The 20,148-nt window shown below is 39.5% G+C and overlaps 1 protein-coding gene across 1 annotated transcript; it reads right to left on the reverse strand.

Annotated features, from left to right (window-relative positions):
* Positions 1-861: 861 nt before the first annotated feature.
* C1H21orf91 (chromosome 1 C21orf91 homolog) lies at positions 862-16,732 on the reverse strand. Its single transcript, XM_072345546.1, has 5 exons — positions 16,481-16,732; positions 16,037-16,166; positions 5,482-6,015; positions 2,379-2,441; positions 862-1,924 (listed from the first exon to the last, which is right to left on the reverse strand). Exons 2-5 carry the CDS (start codon positions 16,158-16,160, stop codon positions 1,764-1,766), a joined length of 882 nt encoding a protein of 293 aa, XP_072201647.1. The 5' UTR covers positions 16,161-16,166; positions 16,481-16,732; the 3' UTR covers positions 862-1,763.
* Positions 16,733-20,148: the final 3,416 nt, after the last annotated feature.

Raw genomic sequence — 20,148 nt, forward strand, 5'->3', positions numbered from 1 at the left:
TAGTTGAGTCACCACCCCCAGATGTGTTTAAAAACTGTCTGGATGTGGTGCTCAGGGACATGATTTATTGGAGGGTTGTTAGAGTTAGGGTACTATGGTTAGGTTGTGGTTGGATTTGATCATCTTTAAGGTCTTTTCCAACCTGAGCAATTCTGTCCTCCTGTGATTTGCAGTTACTTTCATGTTGGATTAATCTCCATACTTATATCTATTAATACATCTTCTGACAGCCAAAATCAGGGATTACCTACCACATGTTCACTTAGAAACTCACTTTTACTTGCAAGCAATATGACACTATCATTATTTCCTCTTCCTAAACATCACAAAATACCCAGAGACAAATGAGCTCAAGTCCTGGTTCTTGCATACTCTCAGAGTGCCTTTTCACAACTGCATTCTGATAAACAAACAAACATCTGTTCCACGTGGTTCAGATGTCAGGCAGGGCGATGAAAAAGCTGAACTTAAAGCTAATTTGCAGTTTTACTTTAAAACCAAATCTAAATCTTTCCTCTTGTTAGTCATCCTGTATAACTTCCACTTTTCACTTGAAGTGATTAAACACAAGAGCACACAGATGAACTTTAAGAGAGAATAAAGCTTCTCCCACCACCCCTTACTTTTCCAGCGCAAACCTGTCGCTTTCAGTTATGAAACGTAGCTGTAGAATGCAGATCTACAGTTGTTTCAATAAACAGTAACTAGAAGTTTTCAGTATGACTGACCAATACAAGTCCTACAATAAGCAGACCATTCTGTTTCACAGTGCGCCATTCCTGGTGTTCCCATTCTGAAATACACACATCACAGATACAAATTCATTGGAAAAACAAACAAACAAACAAACATCACGAGAGTAATGCGGTATTACAAATTTATTTCGTTTCTCGAAGTCATCTTTTTCAGCATTGAAAATCTCACACATACAAAACAACTTCTATGCATTAAATCCTAAGTACAGATTGTATTACCAAGTGCTGTGCTTTTCCATTTTTCTTTTCTTCAGACATCTCAGGAAGCAAATTTGTCAGTAATAAACTCGATAAAAATAGGTGATGCACCACCACTTTATTATTATTTAAAGAAGTGAAATTCATCTCTTTGGGAAATAATGTTTGGGTTTGCTTCTTTTTTTTCCCCCTCTTAAACATCGTATCATGAAAGATACAGACCTGAAAAGGGATAAACAATCGTACACAAGGCGTAAACTTTACACAGAGTAGTTCAGACATTTTTATAAAGAGATTTGGAAAAGTATCTAAAATAGCATTTAGTACAAAACGTCAATAATAAAATATTGCTCGTAATAAATAAGACATGAGTTTCATTAATACTGTTCTCCTGTTAAAGCTCTATTTGATGTAACGTGATCAAATCTGATCAAAACTCATTTTTTTTATTCCTCCTCTGTATGAAGTAGGCAGATTTACTTCTGTATGGAATAGGCAGGTTCAGGTCGTTCTTTGTTAGAAACAATTTCATTATCAACAGAACACAAAAATTTGGTTCAAGGTTCATGCATCATTATGGGCAACCCCAGTATGGGAATATAAACCCCATTACAAGAGGTTTAAATACCTACAGTATTTGCCTGTTTTCTTAAAACCAAAGTGGAATAAGACTTTATATGGATTAGGAATGCAAAGAGTAAGCTGCCTGAGTTTCCTCAAAAGCTTCTAAGTATCTGTGCAGCTGTATTTAATGGTTATCAAAGACACCAGGGAAAGTCAGCTCCATGGGGGATATGAGCTGTATCCCCATCATATGGGGACATTTGATTTCATTCCCGCACGTCCCATTTGTAGACATGGCAATTTAGAACAGTTCTTCAGCAGCTGCTCAATAGCAATATGACGGACATTCAGTTCTGAAGCCAGAGAATCCTTTTCTTGGACTTGCTGCGTCAGTTCCTCAAACACATCTGCAAGAGCATTGATTATTAGGTTAATGCATCTGGTCACCGTACTTTATAGATTTAAAAAGCAATGGTGAAAAAAAATGTCTCTGCCTTTTTAATAATCAAGCGGGCTCACACACGAGAACATTATTTAGCTCCAGCTCAGCCTGGTATATACACTGTATATTAAACAGAATCACCAGTTGTTACAGGGGACCTGAGCCAAGGTTTGTAACTTGCAATGAAGCTGAATCCAGTTAAAAAAATTCAATATGCACAGTATGTGCAGGTTTGTGTCACTCAAAAAGGTTACATAATAAAAGCACTCAAGTTCCTCGCATGCGCAACAAGGTGTAGAGAGATTTCAGCTCAGAACTTAGCCCTGACAGTAAAGCCATCACTTTTTTATTTCTAAATAGAAGATTCTTTATTACAAAGCAGTACAAAACCAAACCGAAGAGTACTGAAATTTTCTCACCCTGGATTTGCTTGAGCAGTTTTTCAGTAAGCTGCTTTAACTCTCCAGGAGTCATCGCATTCACTGCAACAATAAAAATCAGTTATCACTTCTACAAAAGTAATATGAACACTTCTAAACACAGATTGCCTTTTTGCCTCCTTTTAAATTTGCATCCTAACAATCAGTCATTGTATGACAACAGATCAGAGGCAGCACTGCTCATTAATAAGTGTTAGAAAACATGCAAAGTGTCTCTTAACACTGATGAAGATTTCCATTCCATAGGAAAGTCCTCACAAGAGAAATACCCAGAATCAGAATTGCTTGCAGACTGCTTACCCCCCTTTAACACTTCTGTGAAGACTTCTGACAGCATAATGTCTTTTCCACGCTCTGACCCCTGCAAGTGCATCTGTTCAGCTGATGGCAAACAGCCAACACTGAAGCAAGCCCTGCTACACTTTTAGGTCCATAGGAAATCACTCCAGGACGGAATTCTCAGTGCACAACTACATTTGTTGCCTAGAAAGTTCTTTTCTTCTGGCATACAGAAATAATGCCTCCGTAATATAGAAATCCGTAAATTAGAAATAATGTTTCCACAGAGTAACTCAATGACAACTGATGAAGGAAAACCTGAGTCTGATGCGAGAGGACCAACATTATAAAAGGCTTAGCTCTCATTTTCCTGCATTACATATGTAGTAAGAACTAAAAGACTTTCTACACCACTCATAAGCCCTCCTTACAATTCAGTTTACAAGCACGCTGCTCATCCTCAAAGAAAATGCGTATTAAACCTCAATGGAGAGAATTCTGGAAGTACTCTACACAGATCTGAATCAACAGTAGTGAGTAGGGAAGCACTGTCCTCAATCCAGATAAGGTGGGAAGCGGTTGGTGCCACTTCTGTTGGGTGATGACTTGGACAGAATGGCAGAAAACTGATGGTACTGATTACCGGGACACTGGTTACAGGATGCTGAAACAAACCTTAATACCTTGTATACCATCCAGCCTCCCACCCCAAACAGTACATCCTGGCAAAACTATCTCACGTAGAGACCAAGGAAAAAGAAACATGCTGCAGTCACACAACTTTTGCTCGGGGATTTCTGAATGCAAGAAGTTTTTATGTTGTTAAACTTCGTCCCGATGAGGCTAATTTTTACTTACCCCCAAGACTATTTTATTTCCCTAAGGTTTCTCTTCCAGCCTTTCTCACATCTTGCAGTTATGGGGCATTAACTTTATGTTGCTATTGCCAAATTAAAGAAGTCGGCAGCAGCTACAACAGCCAATCTGTTGTTACTCAAGACATAAGGCCACCTCACTGGGAAACAGATCCACTTGCCCCCTCTGACAGCCAACTACAAGCAGTAGTCCTTTCAGCTACCAGCAGAACTGAAAATTCTCACATCTTACTACCCTTTATAAGTTAAGGCTTATTAAACTCCATGAAAACCCTGATCAGATTGTAATCAATAACTCAATAAATCTTCCCCTCTTTCTACACACAGCCATAAGAAGTTACTTTCTACTTTATTGTTTTCATTAACATTTCATCAGCTGTAGCAGGTAGGTAGGCTCACACATCACCCTTGTGTGTACATCAGGATACATCGGCCCTGGTCACTGTGTTTATGAGGCCATATCAGTTAGGTTGCCTAATTTTGGTATAGAAAGCCTGACTTGATTTTTCCCTTCAGATAAGCACCAAGTCTTCAAATGAGCATCATTCAAGGCAGAAGAGCCTAATACTGCAAAAAGATAACTTATATTACGAAGCAAAAATGCCTTAAAAATGCATTATGCAGTCACAATAAATAGGGAAAAGAAAAATAAATGCTACCATGCTTAAAAGAGCTTTATATTCCCATCTTTAAATCAGAGATAAATTCCAAGTGACTAACTGCAGTTAGATAACTCCATAAACCAGGTCAAGCTTTCATAATTCCTCTGTTAACTTCTGCCCTGATGTATTTAATCCCAATTTATGACTCCAGAGGACAGGTGGACAAACAGCACAGTACATCTGTTTTGACTTACAGCTTTAAGACTACTAATTTATTACAAATGCAGTAAGAAACACCACACAGAACTTAAGATCCCCTTGTAAATATTGAAGAATAACCAAACTTCGCAAGGATGAGTTCTGCTAGTATATTAAAAGTAGGATTCTAAAGAAGCTGATCCCAATTTTTATTTATTTCTTTTATTTCCTTTTTCTCACTTTTCTGATATTCTGAATTCTACTGCTGCCTCCTTCTCCCGTTATCTATGTTTTCCAATGAACATTTCATGAGCTTCTTCCAACTTTCTCACGTCTTTTGCAATTCAGAAGCACTTCCCAATTACTTTCTAAAGACTTTCCTAGAGATCAAGTTCTAAAATAACGGGAATATTTATTTTCTGCTGCTTTCAACATCACCACAGTTATCACAAGAATCACCAGGTCTAGTCTACAGTGTTTGAGCTGACATGGTGGCACGAGGGCCTTCATACAAAGGCCCATACATACATATGTTGAGCCATATGCTCAACAAAGAGAAGAAAAAAAATCTAGTGAAGTGTGAACAGAGTCTGCTGCTACTGACAACAATTAACTCTGTATACTGCTTCACAGGTTTGCTTTGCTACTTTACCTTTAATTCTTTCTACTGTTTAATTCCTTCAACTGTTTAGAGTGGCTTTGTGCAAAAGGTAACCCAAGACGCCTGACACACTGGTTTCAGGCGTTCAGTAATTGATGACAGTTACTTTCAGGAGTTTAGTAATTGGCACAAGCAGAACTATTTGACTGACATAATAAAGATTCACTGCAATGAACTGTAACAGTAACTTTTTTTGCAAGAACTAAACATGCCCTGTATCACTTTGGAGCGTAACTAACAGAAAAGTTAAAAAACAAACAAAAATATCAAAACCAACAGACAGCTTTCCCCCCCCCTCTGCTTAGCTGTGCAGTCACCTTATTCACAGATTTTACAGAGACTCCAAACTGTTAAAAGCTGCATTTCAGGCTGTGAATTAATACCCTGTGGGAACACTAAGTGATCAACAGATATTTCAGAGGATGCCCCTTGCTTGATACGTTGCATTTAAATAGAAATACACTTACATTCTTCCCTGCTGTAATGAGGATGCCTTCTGTGAACACTGGTGAGTGAATCACTTTCAGCTTTTTCAGTTTTCTGGGCTTGGCTGCGATTAGACCACAAGACACTGCTGCAACAGAACGTAGCACCTGTTTCTTGTAACATACCAAGCCTGAAATCAGTGGGTTCGCTTTGTTCTAACAGACTTTGTGAGCAGTTTGAGATGTTTCCAGAATTTCCATCTACCCATTTTGCAGAGTATCTAGGTACCGGAGAGTCAAACTGTGGGAGCAATTTTCTATCAGTCTGATGTCTCAAGTTAAAAAGAGGGTGTGGGGATGCTTTCGAGCTTTCAGTATCAGAGTCTATATCCTTGTTTTGTGCATACTGTATGATCCAGTTAATTTTTTTGCTCAAGATACTTTTTACTTCTGCATACGGGCTTCTCGAGAGCTTTGAACGTGGGCAGTCCTGATTTGCAATTAAGTGGAATTTTTCAAAGCAGTCTCTGTGTCCCCTTAAAGATCTCGTATGTAGAAGATCCGACTTTGGTACTCCTGCAAAGATACAACAACAAAAAAGAAAAGCTCAATTACTGTATATTCAGAATTTTTTTTTTCCAAGTCTCCAATCATAATGAACCAAGAAAATAAACCATTAACTGATGCTGTCACGTTAATGGTCTAATCACTGAAGTAGAGCAGGTTACGTGATAGTCTGAAATGATCTCAAATTCCACTCATCTCAAATCCTTCACACATAAAGTATTTTGCACACAGCCACCCCTAGTGCAGGAATTACAGACTACTTTTACATGCCTCTCATGCAATAACCGAGGTGAAGCAAGCTACCAACTTTGTATACATATTACATGAAAGCTATACAGACATATCATCTGTCCTAAGTGATTCCAACTACACATCAGACATTTCTTTGCAACAATACTGAAGAACATTCTGATAACAGCCACTAGTGCCTCCATCTTCTACACATAATATTTTAAGACACATGCTTGGATATTGCAGCGTACAGGCCTGTATCATTCAAGGGGTCAAACATAATGCAGACTTCAGTCAGTTTGTTATTTCACATTACTACAAGCCTGTAGCTGAGTTAGAGAAATGAGTTCTAACACTGCCAACCCTCACCAACATTAAATCATCCTGAAATTAATTTTGTCTAAGACGGTTACTCATTCTCTGTGACTCAAATAGCCACAGCAGGTAACCTACTCAAACATCAAAGAAATTAATAGTGATTAACATGTTAAAAGGAACACAGTCTGTGAAGATTGACAGTAAGGTAAGACAGATGGCATGAGAAATAACTATTTCATTAAGTGAATAGCATTCCAGTACCAAATTACTTTTTGCAGCTTTAGCAGAGATCTTTTTAGTCAGACTCACACCTACGCAGTAGATTCAAAACCCAAGTCTAGAATTCGAGCAGTTATTTTATCTCCATCAAATACGCTACTTGGAAGATTCCCAACAGTAACAAAAAATATAGAATCTGTAACACAAGTCCCTGATTACAGACAATCAAAAGGTTGCCTGTGAACCACTGGCTGAAAATACTCACTGAAGTCAAAATATTTACAGTCAACATGAAAATATCATTTCATCTTCTAAACTAGGTGAGCTGCCACCATTTTACTCCTTAACACATCAAAAAAAAGACAGGCAGAAGTGATGCAGTTAGAGGGAAAACCATGAAATGCAACAAGATGTGATAAGTGACTTTAGGGAGAAGTTACTGAAAGGCTACCCAATACAACTCTCAATGGTATTCAACATCATCTCGAATTCTTGTGGTAAACTAAGCCCATCCCATCCCAAACAATTAAGAAATGATAACTCCTGTTAAGTTTGTATGAGCGCACATACAATTTATGGAGCAAAATGAGAAAACTGAAAAATGATGCTCCATCCTCAGCAGCAGAGCATAAAGGTGAAGTCATGAGAACAGACACTCCTGCCGTCCAGGAACTAAGTATTAAAACAAACCCTAACCAGAGGCAGCTTTCAAGAAAGAAGCTCCCCAGTCAAACACAAAAACAGATGTCCCCTTCACAGGAATTAAATCAAGATTCTTCTCCACCACGTCAAAATATCTTTCAATCTCTTCTGGCAAATAAAAGTCCACTTACTTACGGTCTACATAGTCTATCTGCTTGTAATGGCTATTTTCCCTTCTCTGTCTCTACAGAGACACTAAAAGCAAACAAAAATGAGCACAAGGCATTCATTTCTAGTGCAAACAAGGAAAGGCAAGACGCTTGTCTTCATGGCTTACTAACATAATTCAAACATAACAAATCTGCTTAACTCACCCAATGTAATGTAAACTCTGAAATCTTCAGTCCATGAAGGAACAACACTGTTAATTAAAGCTGTACCTTCACAACATTTCCCAGCCTATGAAAACTAAGACCAATCCTTTTCAATGCTATTTGTTTTACTGATTTTTTTCCCCTTGTAAATTTCTTCCTCTTTTTAAACCTAGAGAAAACTTCTATAGACTGGCAGGAAAAAAAAAAGTCTTGTGCAATTTTCCATACAATAGCTCTGAGTTCACCTAACAGTTTAATTTGAGTTGAATAAACGAAGTCAAGATCTTCTGATGACAGGACAAAGCAACTCTGTCTAAGGCAAATACTTAAGATTTGGGAAAAAGGAGGAGAGTGAACTCAGGAAAGCACAGTTAGCAAGGTTTGGGATAAAGTTTTGCACTGTCTTCTGGCTTTTCACAGGTACTGCCATATGCAATACTTCTGGGATACCAATCTTCCCCCCACTCAAAGCTAGCAATAAAGTACACAACTACCAACTTTATTTCTTTCCACTCTTCCCTACACCTTTGTCAGCCCTGCAAAACCAGGGTAAGAAGTGCCAGTTTCTATTAAACACAGAACCATGGAAATTTAATACACGATTTCCAAAGCTAGCTCAACAGAAACAGCCTCCTGCAGTCAGGTGTCCTTTCTAACATGTTTGAAGAAGCAGGTTAGACTACACTGCTTCATCTATACATTCTATCACTTCCAAGGCAATCACAACACAAACCACCTGCGCAAGTGACAAAATGCTGCAGCTTTACTAAAAAATAATGCCAATTAAAAACGCTCCTGTTTGCTAAAATTCAACTCAGCTGTTCTAGCTTTTGTCTGGTCTTTCAGGCCAGCAAACACAGAACCGTCAATGTTTTTGGGTGTTTTTTCCTTTTCCTTTTGCCACATTTGTAGGGATGTGTACATCTGTCCTCCTGTCTTGCTTTCCAAGAATAGGATTAGAAACTATGTTCAAGTATGTTCTCTCGTTCAGACTTGTTTTATCAGAGAATGAAAAAAATATACTCAAAAACCCAGCAATTCCAAAGCAGGGAAGTTCTACCTGAGGCCAGAGTGTGTGTGTTGGGGATGGGGGTTACATCTAGAAGATCACATGTACGTGATTCAAAACAGATGCCATCAGGAAACAAGATCATGCAATAGATGACTATTCTAGTGAACAAGCTTCAGAGGAAGATGCCAAACCTCAGGACAAATAATAAAAGAATGTGTTTACCATCAATTTTTGACTCCAATAACCTACGAAATATGAGTAGTATATATCCCCTTTTTCAGCAGTATTCTTTGTATGCTCAGCACCTCCAAGAACAGAAGTGACTATGTAAGAACTTAAGATATCAGCGCTTATGCCAAAGATTGAGTATTTTGCTTTGCAAGCTAAGCAAGAAAGGAGCTCTTCCCCCATGCCACTACAATTCTCAACACCGAGTTCTAATCCAATCCTGCAAAATAGTTTAGTAAATGAATTTGTAATCATACAATATGTGAAATAGCATACATTCTTTTAACCTCCAGTCATTCTTAATAGTAAACTACCAGAGAGGACGGAAAACATCTACTGTAAAACTAGGTGTGTAATTTAGAATTGATAGTTTGATTATTTGTACTAGATCAGTTTGCATCGAATTGAAGTATCTTTTTGAAGGGATGAAGTCTACAAACACTTAGTTCTGTCCTCGCAACCAGCGCATCTAGAACAACTATGTGACCAACTATGCATAACTCGTCTTCATAATAAGATACATGAAATTGAAATGTTTGCTCACACTTATAAATGAGGCTGGCTAGAACAATAGTTTTATTTGGAGATAACTATAATAAACAAGTTCAATTCAAGATGAATGCTCTTGAACAGCAAGACTACTTCACATTCCTTCACAAACGTTTCCATTAAAAAAGACCATTAGCCTGCTTGTTTATCTTCCTGTGTTTGTTGCTGTTGTTTGTAAATACTCCTTAGTCAGTCTTGCAGCTCCATATTAAAGAAAAGCCTGAATTCCATTCTTAGCAATTTATAATATGATGCTGGAAACAAATTGATTTTGCAGCAGTGAATAGCCTTAGCCCAAGCAGTTGAAGAGGAAAAACAAACAAAAAACCCCACAGAACTAAAGATGGAATTAATTAAAATAAACATGGATAGTTCTAGACAAAGTTAATTGTTTCAAGTTTGTTCTTGAACACTCCTTAATTAAAGTCACATTAAAATCTCTTTTAAGAATTTACAAATAAGTTTGGGTAAGATTTATACCTGACCATAGGGAAAGGAAAACTGCAAAATGCTACTGCCCGTCATACATATGAATTCCATAATTTCATGAAGTACATATGGTTATTAAGGGTAGCAAAATAAAAAGAAATGTACTTCACAATGCAGATTTGTACAGTCCTGGCAAAGTCAATGAAATGGATGACTGAATAATAACACCCTTAGTTTTTATTGATTGGAGACTGCCTTCACAGCCACTGAAAAAATGTATTCCAGGAACAATCCAGTTCATCCTAAGTAGTTACCTCTAGAAATATCTGTGCTGAGCACATACACCTCTTCCTGTAATCCTGTAAGTAAGAAAGAGCTTGAGGTGAGTGAATAAAGAAGAGAAAAGGCTGAGGGGTGACCTAACTGCAGCCTGTCAGTACCTAAAAGGAACCTATAAACAGGAGAGGAACCAACTCTTTAAAGGGTAAATAACAGCAGGACAAAGGAAAATGGTTTTAAGTTGAGGAAGGGAAGATTTAGCTTGGATGTCAGGGGGAAATTCTTTACTATGAGTGGTGAGGTGCTGGAACAGGCTGCCCAGAGAGGTTGTGGATGCCCCATCCTTGGAGGTGTTCAAGACCAGGTTGGGTGGGGCCCTGGGCAGCCTGGTCTAGTATTAAAAAGGGAGGTTGGTGGCCCTGCCTGTGGAGAGGAATTGAAGATTCATGATCCTTGAGGTCCCTTCCAACCCAGGCCATTCTGCAACTCTATAAAACAATAATGCTTCAGCAGCCTCTAAACAACTACATCTCCATTCCAAACACTAAGATCAGACAAGCTCAGTTTTGATTTGTTGTATGAGCAGGGCTAGGACCTGAAGCACAGAAGGAAATGCTTCTAGACATTACATGTCCATGTCTATCCACTAGTCAGATTATTCAGACTGCTAAAAGAAGAGGGTTCTTACCCCAAGACCTCTTCAAAATACATTAAATGAAACCAGCCCTTGACTACCTATGACAGCATGTCACCCTCACATCTGAATGACTAGGGGTGGAGGAAAAACTGTTATTCTTAGTTGCACAACTCCACCAACACTGAGAAATGTGATCATAAGAGACTTATCTCCAACGTATCTGTGTGACAAGATTTAAAGCCAAGTGCTGCTTTATAACTGTATTCATGCAATTTCACTGCAGACTTAAATTTTCTGCTTTACTAGATTAGCTGGAAGGAAAAATGCCAGTGCTATTTACTCATTAGCTTCTAAAATGAAACAAATGGTAGATATTATCTTGTTTGCAAATTAAAATTCTCTTTTCACTTTCATTTCATAAAGGCAGTGCATTCCATACATCAGGTGGAGACACAAAGCCCCCCACCAGATTTCTATCAGCTTGCTTATATTCTACCATATAGCAAACATCTCCCATATAAGATAGGACACAGATCCAATTGAGTCTTTCAACAAATCTCCAAAATGCATGTTCCCTAGGAAAGATTTTAGTACTGTATTCTGTTGTGTATCGTCTCACGTCTAGAAAGACTAAAGAAAGACTAAGTTAGACCACCTAGAAGAGAATAGAAGCCATGAAACAGCACTTCTATATTCTAGATAACACCAGGTAAGTAGCATTAATTGTCTGAGTTACTTGCTTACAAACTTCCCTAGCTTACTTGTACAAACTTCCCAAGCTTAAAAACTTCAAAAATACAGTTTGAGAACTAGCCACATAGCTCAACTTATTCAGCAATATCTATGTGGCACTTCATGGATTAAGAAATACCATCTCCAAATGTGTTTGGACTTGAATTCATAATTAAGAGGTTTACTGGAAGCTGCAGCTGGTTCTACAAGTCCATTCAAGTTTGCAGAAATGAGTCATGCCCCTGGACTGCAAGTACTACCTTAACACAAGATTTCATCTGTCTGCCCCAAAGGACAACGATGAAAGTTTGTAGCTTTTGTTGCCGTTTCAGTTCCTGTTATTTTATTATTATTGAGGGGGGAAGGGAAAGAAAAAAAGATGCGTAGTATTTTGGAACAGAATGAAAGTAGAACAGTTTCCAATCTTTTCAGCTACGCCTTACAATCTATTTCATTTCAGTGAGATACTCTTCTGAAAAGAGTAAAAGAAGTGAAACTTTTAAGAATGAATTCCCATTTTTCAAAGATGAATGCAGAGAACACAGAATAAGGATATTATACAAGATCTTATAGACCTTAGCAGGAAAACAAAAGATAAGATATTAGTTTATAGCATCTTTGTCTCAACCTTGAGTCTAGGATGCACTAAATCTAATGCTGAAATTGCCTGAAATACTGAGTCTATCTGTATTTTAAAGGACCACAGATATGTAAGTAGGCTTAAAATTAATCAATGTGGTTACTGGGTTATCTATCCCACACTCCCCTTCTCACATTAGAAGGCCTGCAGTACAGATTTAGGTTTCAACTCACAATTTACCATTCAGCCACTGTCCAATTCTAAACAGAAACAAGGTAGCAGTTAACAGCACCAGACAAGCAAATCTATAAGAAAAAAAGAATAAAATCAGAGCTTTCCACCAGCTACACACTCTTCAATTTCAGAAAACTAACACACTTTAAAACAATCCTACATTAAGATATGCCAGCATAAAAACCGTGGTAAGATAAACATGCCATCTATGACAATAAAAACTAAACTGTGATTATGAAAAGGTACCTGAGAAGAAACTAGTCTCCAACTAACACACACTGTCTTGTTCCCTGACTTACGCAATTGTTACATGTGAATTTAAAACACTTCCTGTTTCAATCACAGATTACTAACATTGCACCTACTCAAAACCAAAACAGTACACAACAATCTCTCATGTCCACTTTGCCTACAGGCCTACAAAAGGCCAACATCAAATCCCAGCAGAACCACAGCACCTATATACTCTAAATTCTACCTAGAACTTTAAAACTGCTCTAAAGGACCAGTTTAGTTTCCCAAAGCATGGTTACTGCAGCTTTGTATTTCATATTTAAGTACTTTAAAACTTAAGCATCACTAACACGTTAAATCACCTAATAATGATCCTTAAGGCAAAAGCTGGTTTGGGAATAAACAAAGTATTTACAGTTAGTTTAGTCTGCTCAGCTTCCCCAGAAGGAATACTCAAGCCAGCAAAGCAGACAGGGAAAGCATGACAGACAAGAATACTGTCTTTTTGTCCACCCACATTTAGACTGAAGATCAGCAAAAGCACAGGTAATCTCTCCCCTACATTAATTTCTCCTTGTTCAAGAAAAGTTGACAACATAATAGGAGAAAGTTTAAACCCGCATCTTGGCTTTTTTGTTTATTCTGTATACCCATTTGCCCTTTTCTCCTTGTTTTGTGACCAAAAAAATTCCCTTCCAGGAAACTATCAGAGAAATTGACCCTATTATCCATATACACCACTCCTGAACACATTCAGTGATAGGCACCAGAGCTAAACTCCAAGCTGCACTCAAACCAGTTGTTTCTGTGACTGAACAAACACACTGAGGAGAAGCCACTTTCCCTCCCCCTCAATTTAAGCATTAAAAACCTAGTATTCAATATGAAAGACAATATTTCTGATTAAAAACAAAGGTTTTATGACAGCATAAATAATGTTTTCCTTGTTCAGAAACTCAGCAATTACCTAGCTAAGGCAGATGAAGCTTTACATACAGATGAAGCTTTATGTACAAGAGTCTTCCAAATAAATGACTGAAAAAAGAACTTGAATATTTATTTCAGTCATGCATCATTCTTCCATCCAAACAAAGCTATATGAAGACAAACAAGCATCAGTGTGAGACCCATAACAATACTGAGGCAGGAAGATGTGTGTTGAGTCATTAAAGATTTGGGGCGTTCCCAGTTTTACTTGGTTCTAATTATTCATCCTCCTTATCTGTGACGATCAAGAACATTACCATCTACACAGACTTTACAGCTGCTGAATTCACAGATGTGAAGACGCACAGATTCACCAATACTCACCTATAATGTGCAGCTAGTTGTGACTTTCGTACAATAGTTTTCCTGCAATTTTCTATACAATACTATTTATTTGAGAAAGTCTGCTCTGGGCAGTTTAAATTTTAGGCTAGGTCATTTTCATGTGTCTGGATTTACAACTGACAGCTTTGAGGAAAGTGATGCTGGCAGGGATGAAATCAGTGAGACAATTATGTTTCCATTAAAGCATTAGAATACTATACCATTTTAAACAAGGAAATTGGGAAAACCACTTCCAGAATTTATACATGAAAGTTGCCATGGGCTGCTGCAAACAGTGGAATATGTAAGCATTCCTGCAAGATGCTTAGCTGTGACTGTCACTGAGGGAGAAGTTACATGTGCACATCAATGCTAAAATGGAACAACCCTTAAGCGCTGCCCTAGCTACTGCATGAACAGCCTATTTCACTTAAAATTATAACCATATGAGACTTCTCCGTGTGTTTTAACTGCTTTGATTTTTAAATATGATTTTAAATTAGAATTTTAAACTATCAGCAAAAACAATCTGTACTTGTACATGTGGGATAGTACTTCTACAGAGTTTACAGAACTTTGAATTGATTCTACGCAAGTAGCTATGTGAAGTCTGTTAAAAATTAAATGACAAGTAGATAAGAAAACAGCCAGTATAATATCCCTACCCAGAACTGTTAGAAAATTGCAGTTATATATATACATATATACACACACACACATATATATATAAAATACACAAACACACACACATATATATAATCATAGTCTTTGTCATAGGGAAATACAGGAGACAAAAGCAACAGATATGCCAGAGGTAGAAGGAATATGGTATAGAATATAGTAAAGAATCAGCTTATATATTGTGTCAGCTAAAAATTCTGATGAGACACTTTTGAAAGTTATTTACAGAGGCACTGCTCCACTCCTTACAGAAGTAACATGTTATGAACTAGGGCACAGAAGATAGAATTATCAGAAAATTAGGTACTTTTTATACTGCAGTGATCAAGACATTAACACTTTTATGTTGCTATGCAAAAGGAAAAAAAAAAAACAATTAGAAATATAATGGCTCTATGCTCCTGAGATTCAGAATAAGCAACAAGATCACTGGGCACAGTGCTCACAGATCACAGTATCAGAGTTGGGTGTAAAAAGTTTCAGTGTACTCACATATCTGACAAACTGAATCTTACTCTCAGCAAAAAAAAAGGAACATTCACACAACAGCTTTAAAGATTTCACAGTCAATTGCCCTCAGCAGTTCAGATTAGCCAAGGTGGTCACATGTTTGTGGCACTACTTTCTGTAAGTGGAATACCCCAAAAAATCAAGGAATAGTGCTTATGTTTAAGAAAACAAACAAACAAACAAACCATAGTTTACTTGATTTAAAAAAGGAAAAGCTCTAATCTACCAAAAATATCAAGATAAATTAATTCAATAAACACAGCTTCAAGTTTTAAAACTGGATAGAAAAACATTTTACTGAACCGATGTAGTTTTGGAGGACAGAAACAATGCTTACAAGGCCAGCCTTGTAAAAATGGCCAAAGGTTGAAACTTCAAAGGTGGTGTGTTGGTGAATCTGATTTTGTCACGTTTTAGACATCATCTTATGAAAGCACGCATCAAAACTCTGATAATTCCTGTCAAACACCGATCTGCCTCCAAGAAAATCATGCAATGAGACTCAGAGCTGAACTGAGTTCTGCCTGAAGTCCCTCTATCACTGACTGAAGCGCCGAGCGAAGGCCGAACACAAGCACCATGTGTTCCACCTGAACTGACGCCAGAGGTTTGCAGAAGCTGCTGAAACCTGATCACCTCTTCGCAAGTGTTATTTTAGAAAGCCTCAAAAACCGACTGTTACCAAAAAGGAACCTAATTTGGTCAGCAAGAAAACTTCTAGCACTCAACTTTCCCAAGCCCTCTGGGAGCTTTTCAACGAGCTGCTCCCAGCTCCACACAGGGAGTCCCGCCAGCGCAGCAGTGCAATAGGAGCCCCTTTAACACCATACCTTCGATGTTCAGCTCGAAGCAGATGTGGCAGAACGAGAGCGTCTCCTTCTCGGTGCCCAGCTTGCAGACGCTGCACACGTTGTCATCGTCCAGATCGATGTTGACGAACTGCTCCTCGTTCATCGTGCCCTGAAAAGAGGAGGAAACAAGGCACAAGACTGTTACTCCAAGCACACCGCAACATCCCCGGCCGCGTGTGGGGCAGGACCGTTCCATCCCGGCCAAGTTTCCTTCGGCGGCAGGGCGGACAGAACACAAGGTGCTCCTAGAACCCTGGCAGAACGAGCCCCCTCGCCGCCCTCCCGCACGCACCCCTCCCTCTTTCCCCATAGCCCCGTCCCGTCCCTTTGCTCCCAGCTCGGCCTCCTCGCACCCCCCGTGCCCAGCACATCACCACCGAGCCCCGAGCCGCCATCTCCGCCACGCCATCCCCCCCCGCGCACCCCTCGTCGCGCCGCCGACCGCCCCGCTCCGCGCTCCACTATTGTTCGCCAGAGAGCGCAGCCGGAGCTCGGCGCCAGCACCGCCCTCCGCTTCCGGCCGAGACCACGGCCCCGGCGGGACGGGGGAGGAGAGAAATGGGGCCTCGCCGGGCGAGGCAAACTGCTTCTCTCCGCTGCGTCCCGGTGCCAGCACCGCCTCAGGATTGAGCCGGAGGGGTGAAGGGGCGGGGCGAGACTGCGGCCGCTACGATCCGTGCGAGCAGCGGGCACCCCCTTTTCGGCGTCGCTTGGGCTCTTCCATAGCCCGGCTGCGGTGCCTCCCCCGCGGCGACTGAGGGCGGCTGAGGGGAAGCCTGGGCGGTGTCACGGCTGACCTGCCCCGCTCAATGCTTCCTCCTCTCCGTGGGGCGCTGCGCTGGGGTCTGCGGGCGTGCTTCACGCTCAGTGTCCTCCTAGCGCACCCCGAGTGCTGATGTGCTTGTAATGTGAGTCATTGGGTCTTGTGAGAAATGCAGAAGTCCTCCGTGTATAGGAATTGAAACTGGGGAGATTAGCGTAAGGCAGGGAGAAAACAAAGTCAGGATCGCCTCCTCCGCTCTGTGTTGGCGTGGCTTTGAGGATTGTGCGTAGCTTTGAGCTCCGAAGTACAAAGAAGACATAAAATGATTAGAGAGTGTCCAAAAGGGGGCTGTAAAGATAATGAAGAGTCTAGACAAAAAAGACACGTAAGGAACAGCTGAGATCCCTTGGTTGGTTCAACCCACAGAAGAGTTCCTGAGAAGGAGACACTCTAGTTCTGCCACATCTGCTTCAAGCTGAACGTCATTTATGACTTGACCTTAAAGAGTCCCTTCCAACTCAAGCGATTCTATGATCTGATACCACATGAATATACAAAGCCGGCAAATCTATGCTGAATTTTAGCAGTGTCCTTTCATTGGTTTGCGATGAGCTTGCTCTACTGTAAGCTTTCTAGGAAAGACATCAGTCCTTGGGGATTGTTGTTACCCTTGGGAGGAAGGAAGGAAAGTTGCTGTTGAACACAGTTTGAAGTTGTGTATGTAGGAGGGAAATGGAAGGCGAGAAAGGAATGTGTAAGAGAAATAGTGCTAAAGTTACATGCATACGTATTTGACATGATGGGAAATACCAAGTACCGACTGTAAGTGCTATCTGAATGGAAAGTAAAACTAACTCAGCTCCATGCTTGCCTTCTGAAGGTTAAGCCACAGCTTGTAGATCATGCCTTCCTGAGAATTTCCACAACTCGTGGAAATTACCTACAGTGCGTTCCTGTATATCGAAAGTGGGGTTACCTATGAAACTGCTACATCATCTTCCAAAATCTGCTCTTTCCAATTTCCATTTTCCTATGGTTTTTATGATCCCTTTCACTACATTTTTTGGGGGGCATTTATTTATTTATTTATTTATTTCAATTCTCTCGGTAAGAAAAAAGAAATGTCACTCTTTAGTCCACTCCTCTGTATCTTTTAAGTAGTGGGTGGACACTGGATTTGTTTCTGTTGGAGGACAGAAGAACAATTTAATCTCAGAGCTTCGTGAGATCTTCCTTGAATTGCTTTTCCCACTGGCTGACACTGAGCTTGGGAGGGCAGCTGCACCTCCTCTGTCCTCCCATAGTTTGCTTGTTTGATATGCATGAAAAGTGGCAAGCAAGCAGCAGCCTGACTTTGTTGCAAAAACAATATTAAGAGAGAAAAGAATGTGAGCCTGCGGTAGAGGATTTACAAACAGAAAGAAGAAGCTGGACAGATGATGGTAGGGAGGATTATAAAATGTATAAATAATGGAGTATTTTCCTCTCCAGAATCTGATGTTTCTATGCCTGGTTGCCACAGTGTATCAGCAACTGTGAAATCCAGTGGCAAACAAACAAACAAACAACCATAAATCTTGTTAACAGACGAAGTGGAGGAGGCAGTGGAGCTATTGGTAATTGAACTACATTTCTTGTTAAAAAAGTAGTTTAAAGCATAGAGATCATTGCATTAAAAATAGTGAAAGAAAATATTGCAGATGCAGCACTACGAACTGCTCAATCTTAGACAACACTGCTCAGTTTTAGTGCCCATGATGTGGTTGTACTTATACGTTCATATACATATTTTTTTTCTAAATCCCTTGTTTCATCAATATACATTATTCCAGCTAGAGTTTACTTTCACGGGAAAATTATTTTAGTAGCAAATAAATAAGCTTTTTTTCATTTCTTTCTTTTTTCTTCTTTTTCTTTTTTTTACCCCCCCTTTTTTTCCCCCCTCCTCTCTGTTGAGATTGTGTTTTCATTTTAGGAAGGCTTTGGTAGCAATTATATTTTAATAATTCCTACTGCTTCACCTTCCCCAGCTTGTTGGTTGTGTTCCCACGCTGTTTCCTCACCATGTTTCAGTCTTGACAAGATGACACAAGGGAATGGATAACTGATTTAACAGAAAGAAAATTAATTCTAACTCACATCAACTCATTACTTCATGTGCTTACAGCCCTGTAAGCACTGGTGGGAAGGCAGCTGAAAGAGTAATGCAGAACTGAAAGTGATACTCTGCCCCCCGTATCATGAAATCGTGTCTTTAACTTCACTAGTTAATTCACTCTAAATAGGTAACAATTAGAAACAAAATCTTGTGTCAGTCTCTTGAAGGCATGCTAATTCCAGTTTCCTAAGTGAAGACGTAGAAGTTCTAAAGCTAAAATGTATTCTTACTGAAATTGCTGTATTTGGTGTAAAGATTTTTCGAGTGGTGATGTGCTGTCTGCATCAAACTAAATGTAGAATCACCAGTCTTAGCCCTCAGTCCCAGACCTGCTCATTTATCCAGTCTTTTTGCTATATCTGTCCTTTGGGCTATGATTCCTTGATCCTCTTAGCAGCAGCGCCAGCTTAAGTGTTTCCAGCTTTTATCCATTTTATTTCTGTTATTTTAATTTGAGTTTTGTGCTGAAAAGTAACCATCACCAACCAGATTCCTGTCCAGTTCACTGCATGACTGCCCAGACATTCATTTTGGCATAGCAGCAGTTGTGTCAAGATAGCACGAAGAGTAGAATGCAGCAGTAGCGATTAATTAAAATAACTGCATGAATACATGGGTAGTGACAGCCCAAATCTTTCTTCTTTAGCCTCTTTCTGTTTTTCTATTTTCCTCCTTACTACCATTTTCCTTCAGTTCCTTTCCTAAATGTCTTTCCCATTCTGCCATACAACACTAGGAAATTTCTCCACTGACCACTCCATGGAGTGTCTGTGTCGTTTCACAACATGAAGCTGTTTCAGGGTAGTGTCACACCACCAGTCCTTATCTCTTACACAATCTTCTGCTCACTGACTTATGAGCCTTCATTAAACTGAGATCTTCCCCCTTCAAAATGTAATTTTGTTCACTAAGCAGTGACATCAGAAGATGTAGGCTTGTTCTGGACAGTAGGTAAACTCAATACTAAACTTGAAGAAACACCACTAAGGAAAGGTTTAGAAGGTAACTACAATACCGGTGATCCAATTCACAGCTGTCACCTCAGAAAAATAGCCAGGGAACAATTTGGTTGGTTTGTTTGTTTGTTTGTTTTTGCTTTTTCTTGACAATTGCTCCTGAAATTGAATATCCAACTGGTGTGAAAAATTAGTCATGAAAAATACTACGTTC

The sequence above is a fragment of the Excalfactoria chinensis genome, chromosome 1 (assembly GCF_039878825.1).
Source record: "Excalfactoria chinensis isolate bCotChi1 chromosome 1, bCotChi1.hap2, whole genome shotgun sequence".
NCBI classification, from domain to species: Eukaryota; Metazoa; Chordata; class Aves; order Galliformes; family Phasianidae; genus Excalfactoria; species Excalfactoria chinensis.

Excerpts from the sequence above, each read along its gene's own strand:
- C1H21orf91 (XM_072345546.1), bottom strand. The coding sequence starts at position 16,160 with ATGAACGAGGAGCAGTTCGTCAACATCGATCTGGACGATGACAACGTG. Across the intron at positions 6,016-16,036 it reads CTTCGAGCTGAACATCGAAG|GAGTACCAAAGTCGGATCTT; the intron begins GTATGGTGTTAA and ends GTATCTTTGCAG. Across the intron at positions 2,442-5,481 it reads TCATTACAGCAGGGAAGAAT|TGAATGCGATGACTCCTGGA; the intron begins GTAAGTGTATTT and ends TTATTGTTGCAG.